Below are 7,253 nucleotides of genomic sequence, written 5' to 3' on the forward strand. Positions count from 1 at the left end.
GCAGAAGACAGGCCGTGGTCCAGCCCCGGGCTCCGGTGCGTCTCCCCCAAAAAGCAGTCGGGGTGCGCGTAGACGCGCGTGCTGCGGGCTCTGGGCTCGGGTGAGGAGCGCTCACGCCTGCACAGCCCGGCGGCGCTGGAGCGCGGCGGCGCATTTGCAACAAGTCTTTTCCGTGCGGGGTGCCCTGACCCACCGGGACTCCGCCGATGCCCCACCTTTTCGCTCATCCCCTCCCTTTTTCTTTTCGCAGCCATGAACAGCGGCGTGTGCTTGTGCGTGCTGATGGCGGTGCTGGCGGCCCGCGCCCTGGCGCAGCCGGCGCCCGCGGCCGAGCCTGTCGACCCCGGGGCGCACCGGCCAGAGGAAGCGCCCCGGAGGCAGCTGAGGGCTGTGCAGAGGGCCGACGGCGACCCGCGAGCACACCTGGGGGCGCTGCTGGCCAGATACGTGCAGCAGGCACGGAAAGGTACGTGGGCCTCCCAGGCTTCGCTGGCTTCGCCCCTCCAGCCCTCTTCTCTGAGGTCTGGCTGGTGGAGGAAACGGGACACGTTTAGTGAAAAGGTTTTTCCACTCTTTGCTTGAGTTATTCTCCACCAGATAGTGCTATTTGAAAACCTGGTGCTTTGTAGAGAACGGAGAGCCAACGTGGACAACTTAGTAAGAGGAATCTTTTATTTTTAAATTATGTTTATTGAGGTAATGTTGGTTTACAACACTACGCGTTATAGGGGTTATCAGTCCACTCCTCTAGAAATGTATGTTGTCACCTCACACCAACTACCAAACCCCAACAATCCTCTACCAGAGTTCGGTGGACTCCTGCCCCTTCGTTCCATGCTCCTCGAGGGGAAACTTTTAAAAAAGCTTTCTTTGAACCAGTTTTTGGCATAGGCTACTGCTTAAATTCAAGACCATCTTATTAAGACTTTAAAAGATAGTTCCTGACTATGACTATCAAAAGGCTGGGTTCGCTGAACACGCCCTGACTGGAAATGCAAAGAACCAGGAGCCAACAGAGACCGACACGACACGGGAAATCTCTAGCAAGGAAGCCATCAAGGCAGAGAGGGCTTGAGGTCTGGCAACAGTTTAAAAAGATTTGTCTGTTTCCCCAAAAGTATGCGATAGGGGGAAAGAATCAAGAGCAATTTTGATTCCCCGCCAGTAAATTCAAGTGATTACCCGATAAGTGGCACATTTTTGTTTTGCCTTTGGAGAGATGGTCCCAATTGCAGTGGGACTGAACAAACTTGTTTTCTGAGCATCAGTCTTTCTCCAGGAATAAGGAGATTCTGCAGCTCACGAGCTGAGTGGCTGCTGGACAGCTCTGTCCCTTCCAGAAAGGTGGAAGGGGCTGCAGCTCTTCTGTGTCCCTTCCAGCTGCTGGTGGGATTCAGAGGAGTTTCATCCATCTTAGGGACCTTAGGAAGCAGGACTTGGACCAGAACAGGTTGTTTTTGACCCACAATACCCCGATGACCCTGACAGTGAACTCGTGGCTATGGAGCAGTGTTCTAAGCTGGACCGAGACAGCTGGACAATAAACCACAGCAAACACTGCAGGGAGGGCAGGCGATGGGCTTCTTTCCCGTGAGGCTGTCTTACCTTACTGGTGTGTCACGCCTGGATTAGAACCGTAATTTGTTTGAGCTTGAGGAGGCTATGATTTTTACTCAACTATCGTATGTATCATGCTTCAGAATTCTAAGCAAGATAAGGTACTCTTTGGGCAGGCTTAAGAATTTATCATTAGAAAGTGTCTGCAGATCTTTCAAAGAGCTGAGAAGCAGTTCTCTAGTGCACACCTGCCCTATGCCTGCCAAAGCCATCTATTGTTCTTTCAGTCCTCCCAACAGTCGTGCCCAGTAAGTTCTGTTACAGACACCTTGTGAGAGTGGAGCTGGCCGCCTGGAGGGCTGCATCTAGGCAGCGCAGGGCTGAGAGTCCCACTCGGTCCTGCCCTCCCCAAGGGTCTGGAGCCTTCAGCTCGCATTGCACTGCGCATTTGGAGCCCTAAAGCTTAAGGAGCCAGGTCCTTGAATTCAATTCCATAAGTTGGTTGCAAATTCCTACTCTGTCAACCCTGGGGGTCAACGGGTGAGTGAGGACTGGGAGATGCATGGAACCTCAGCACAGAGTTGTGTGTGGAATGGGGAGACATGTGGGGAGTACATGCGGCTCCCATGACCCAGCCCGGTGGCCCCCACCCATGAACAGTGCAGCTGCTCACTCCTGTGGAAGCCGCCACTTTTTCTCCCTTAGCTGGAACTCTGAGCTGTGCCCAGCCTCGAAGTGGGCACTCTACAGCAGCCTGCCGGAGGTCAGTCATGCTCCCTGCAACTGCATGGGGTAAACTGGTCTAAACGTTTTGGTAACACCAAGGACTATTCATTCACCAGAAAGGTGTGGAACCACTACACTGTACAAGCTGGAGAGGTCTGCTGGGTCGGCTCTGAGTTCCAAAGCTGGGAAGCCCGGGACGGGAGAGGGAGAAAGGGTGGTGTCATCACTAAGTTTCCGAAAGATTTCCAGAAAGAGTAATTGCCCCTGCAGTCATTTATCAAGAGACAAGACAGTCTGGCTCTACCCAGCCTTTGGGCAGGAGCTGGCTGGGCAGCCGCCTGCAGAAAATGGCAGGTGGGGCATGGGAGCCCTGTGATCATGCCCACTTGCCAGTGGAGCCCCTGAGGTTCCTCTCCTCACCATAGTTGGCACAAGAGAAGGTGTTATACTGACTGCGTGCCCCAGAGACCGCTTCCTTGCTCCCCGACTGTAGGCGGGACCGCCAGCAGCTCCTCCTCTCCAAGCCCAACTCACTCAGCATGAATGTTGCCCATTCCTAAGAGACTTCACACCCATCCCAAAGAGCCCATCTCATGTTCACCTGTTGGCTTTCAGGGAAAATGGCTGAATTAAAGGAAGCTCTCAGCCTACCCAGCTCTGGGTGTTATAGAGGTGTTAAGATTGTTACCTGTCAGTGCACTTTGTTCTCAATGTTATATTTGAAAAAGAAGCTTTTTCATAAAAATGAAGAATTTTAAAATAATACTTACCTAGCAAATATCTAGCAAAGTTGATACCAGGTTTTTAACCATTTCCACATCAAAATGTTATCATTGCATTATCTTAACAAGAGGTAGGTATGCTCGGAGCTGTTAAGGAGTGTAGATAGAAACCGGGAAGTGTAGGGGAGATGCTTGATTGCTTTCTTCTGGGGCCAACTACATCACAGAAAACACCCTGAGGGAAAAGCTGGGTCCTTCCAGCTTTGAAGGACTAGAGGTAATAATGCATCACCTAGCTACTGATGACAGGCAGCTGGCAGCATTGCCCTCTCACGGTGACACAGACACGCGGCTTCTCCCGCCCTAGATTTCAGTGCAGCAGGTCCACTTGATAGCTCTGAGACCTTAAAAATGTGCAGAAACATTTGCTTGCGTCTTCCTTTTTCTCCTTTACGGATTGAGCCAGTGTGGTTTTAGCTATAATGTCCCTGTTTCCTTCCTCCCTGCCTCTCGCAGCTCCTTCTGGTCGAATGTCCATTGTTAAGAACCTGCAGAGCCTGGACCCCAGCCACAGGATAAGTGACCGGGACTACATGGGCTGGATGGATTTTGGCCGGCGCAGCGCCGAGGAGTATGAATACCCCTCCTAGGGTACCGCGCCCGTCAGTGCCACCGGAAGCCACCTCCTGGCTAGGAGAGGGCAGAATAAGAAAACAATCACACTCCTAACTCGTGGTCTCTCCTGTTTGATGTTTTAAGTATTTATTAAGTTCTCAATGTGAAAAATCTGTAAGATTGTCCACCACCACCACGCACCTCAGAAGTAATTGTACAATCGGAAGACAAAAAGTTTCCCTTGTCTGTGACTCTTGGTCCTACAGTGTTGCTGTGCTATTAAAGTGATTTCATTCTACCCCCCTCATCCTCTGTGTCTGTGGAATGCCAAGGGCCTTATTTAGTCCTCAGGGAGGGGAGACTGACATCTGCCACCCAAGGAGCAACCCCTGCAGTAGACACTCCCAGAGGGGCTTGAATCTGGGGGTCAGGCATAGAGCTGACTTCCGGGCTGCAGTCAGGGTGACCTAGGAGAGGGCTCCCTGTGGCAGCGCCAAGGCCTATTCTTGGCCACCCTGACTCCTGGGCCCCCATTAGATCTCCCAGGTTCCTTTGCCTGCTTGGCATGAGCTCTCATTTGGGTGAAACCCAAGGGAGACATGTCGTGATGGCATCCTCCATCGTCCATCCTGCAGAGCTTCTCAGCTGCCTTTGCTGCGGGGTATTCTTGACTTGTAAAGGAATTGTGGAGCAGCACATGATCTCCCCATGTGGCTCTAAGGTGGTTGTCCTCCTTCACAGGGGGGGAAGCAGTCTCTGAAAGGTGAAAGTGACTGGCCCGGTCCTCCGGCTAACGAGAGTAAGAGATGTGAGGCCTCCTAAGTCCATGTGATCTCCACTGCAGCACCTCATCCCTGCACACAAATGAGTCAGACAAGGACTCTTGTTCAGCTGCTCATTCTGACCCAGCTAGTCTGGACTGGAGTCTGAGGCAGTTCCCAGGTGATGTCAATGCTGCTAGTCCCGCACCAGCACCTGGAGTTGTGAGGGTCTAGGAAAAAGACAGTGGGTCTGAGGGGCTTGGCTCTGGTATTTATCAGTGCATGGGCCAATCCCTCTGTCTGGGGGTGGGGAGGGCCAGTAAAGCAGACAGGTCCTGGGGTCACCCAGAGAAGACCTAATACCAGTCACCCACGGTGCAGTCTTTCCAGGCCTTCTGGCTAAAGCTTACAGGAATCTTGGTTTCTCATCCAGCAAAACCCTCAGGCAGCTTGATGCAGCAGGATATGGGGCCCCAAAAACAGACACTGGAAAGAGATTTATTAGTAAATAGATAACAGGTGGTGGAGGGCCCCTACCCTGGAGTTCATGCTTCTTCCTTGATTACAAAGAGGAAGCCAGATCAATGCAGTTATTTCACTTGAGCTGAAGTTAGGATTCAGTGTAAAATTCAACTCTACATCAGCAACATGCTCTTTCGCTCCCCCTGGGTTATTAGCTCAATTTCTCCCGACAGGCTGGTCTCTCAGGCAGCCCAAACTATGCTTATGGTATAACACACATATACATAGCCTGCAAAAAACACTTCTTTTTAATCAGTGTGTGAGGGAGAGTGCATAGATACAGGGGTAAGACGGAGCGCGCCTATGGGTGTATTGTTTGTGTGTTGGGGGTGAGGGTGGATGAGTGGCTTAGAATTTAATGTAAAATCAGTGAGGATGATGAAGGGCTGGTAAGAATTAATGATGTATAAGTCATCAGGGCATTGGGTGTTAACAGCATTTTCAAAGATGGAGCCATAACTCAGGCACATCCAAAATAAACACCTATCAAAGATGCCATTTAACTTCCATAAAGAGAGCAGTAGATGTCACAGTCATTTCCAAGGAGAACCAGCAGAGTGGACACTCACAGGTGCTGAAATGAGTATGCCAGCAGGCCCGCCCGGGTTCACGTCTGTAGGTCAGCAAACGGTCACGCTTGCCATACTGTCATCCAGGGCAGAAATGAATTGTCTCTTCAGGGGACATGGCCGCAGTAGACACACATGTCAGTATCATCAGATAAATGCCAGCTTTCCACTGGAAAGAGCCCCCTTTACCACTGCGAACTCTTTCACTGTCTTTTTTCTGAAGCAGGAAAAGGAAAGAAAAGAACTCTTCCTGACCTCCTCTGGGCCAGGACCTGCACATGAAGCCTGCAAGCGTCAGCTTCATCTTGCAGTCCCTGGCCCCCTCTTTTCCAAGAGGAAGCTGGCAGTGGGGTGCTTCCTGGCCACATGCTGCAGCACCTGGATTGGCAGTTGGTTCTGGAACCTCTACATGGGGTAACTTGGAGCCACCCTCTGGCAAGTAAGGGGCTTGGAGACCTGTTTGGAAGCTGCAAATTAAAATTGTTATCTGTAGTCACCTGGAATAAATACCCATTAGAAAAATATACTTTAGAGTAATAAGTGAGAGTTGCAGGGAACACATACACACTCGCACATGCACACACAGGGTCCTATTTCTTTTGCTGGAGTTAAAATCCAGAAAGGATAGAGCATAGAGCAATGTCAAAAACAGAAAAGGAAGAACATTGATTTTTTTGCTTAAAATCACAAACATCAAAGAAATAGGAACCATTGAAGAGTTCCACAGTCTGGGGATTGTTAAAGAAATGAATGTACATCCAGTCAGAGAACTGCACTATTAAGCAGTTATTTAATATGTGTGTGAGGATGGCCCCAATCATGGGGAATAACTATAACCATGTCAAGTGAAAGACCCCCTCGTTACATTAGAGTCATATTCCTTTTCATTAGATAAAGTAAAAATGAAGAGAAACATGCTGGGGTCATAGGGTTGCAGGTATTTTTCTCCCCCTTCTCCAAGCCCCCTGCACCATCTGTAGACGGCGCTGCAGCTGTGTGGCTGTGCTCCACAGAGACAGAGCCATGCGAGGCCACAGAACTCGTTCTCCAGTCACGTTTACCTCAGACACATCCCTGTCGGTCCTGGGATGATCTGGACAGCCGCCGAGGTTGGTCACCTATGTGGCCACTTATGTCTAGCATTTTGCCCCCTGACGACCTCTTACCAAGGCTGTAAATTTCTCTGAAGAGGCCACCGCCGGTGGTGGAGGTAAGGACATGCTGGTGGCTATGCCCACCCCAGACTCAGGCCCAATGTCCAGAGACTTCCTGCGCCTCCTCTCCTCGCTGTGGGAACCTGGACCTCAGGCGGCCACTTTGTCTGCCCTGGGTCCCAAGAGCACCACAGTCTTCTCTCCTGCTGGGAGTCTGAGGTCACGAAAATTAGACCTTTTGTTGTTTCCTCACCCACCTCAAAGGCTTGTGTATTCTTTTCTCACTGGCTAGTTCCTATCTACCTGTCTTCAAGTTCACTGAATCTTTATCATTTCTATTCTGTCAATGAGCCCACCTAGTGAGTTTCTTGTATGGTGTTGACATTTCTCAGTTCTAAAATTTCCATTTATATCTTCTATTTATTTGCTAAGATTTTCTGTTTTAACCTTTATTTTCAGCATGCTTGCACTGACTCATCTGAGCACTTTATAACAGCTAACTTTAATGTTCTTGATAATTCCAACATCTGTGAAATCACATCAGTGGTGTCTGTAGATTGTCTTTTTCAAGGAAAATTGAAATTTTTATGGTTCTTTCTATATTTGGTAATTTTGGATTATTAGCCT

The 7,253-nt window shown here is 50.0% G+C and overlaps 1 protein-coding gene across 1 annotated transcript; it reads left to right on the forward strand.

Annotated features, from left to right (window-relative positions):
• Positions 1-252: 252 nt before the first annotated feature.
• On the forward strand, positions 253-3,885 carry CCK (cholecystokinin). The gene is made up of 2 exons (XM_004676277.2): positions 253-466; positions 3,522-3,885. The coding sequence occupies exons 1-2, from the start codon at positions 253-255 to the stop codon at positions 3,653-3,655; spliced, it is 348 nt and encodes a 115-aa protein (XP_004676334.1). The 3' UTR covers positions 3,656-3,885.
• The last annotated feature ends 3,368 nt before the right edge of the window (positions 3,886-7,253 follow it).

The sequence above is a fragment of the Condylura cristata genome, unplaced genomic scaffold (genome assembly GCF_000260355.1).
Source record: "Condylura cristata isolate star-nosed mole 26May11 unplaced genomic scaffold, ConCri1.0 scaffold00004, whole genome shotgun sequence".
In the NCBI taxonomy this organism is placed as follows: domain Eukaryota; kingdom Metazoa; phylum Chordata; class Mammalia; order Eulipotyphla; family Talpidae; genus Condylura; species Condylura cristata.

Coding starts and splice junctions, on each gene's coding strand:
- CCK (XM_004676277.2), top strand. CDS start 253: ATGAACAGCGGCGTGTGCTTGTGCGTGCTGATGGCGGTGCTGGCGGCC. Junction 467..3,521: donor CGTGCAGCAGGCACGGAAAG/GTACGTGGGCCT, acceptor TGCCTCTCGCAG/CTCCTTCTGGTCGAATGTCC.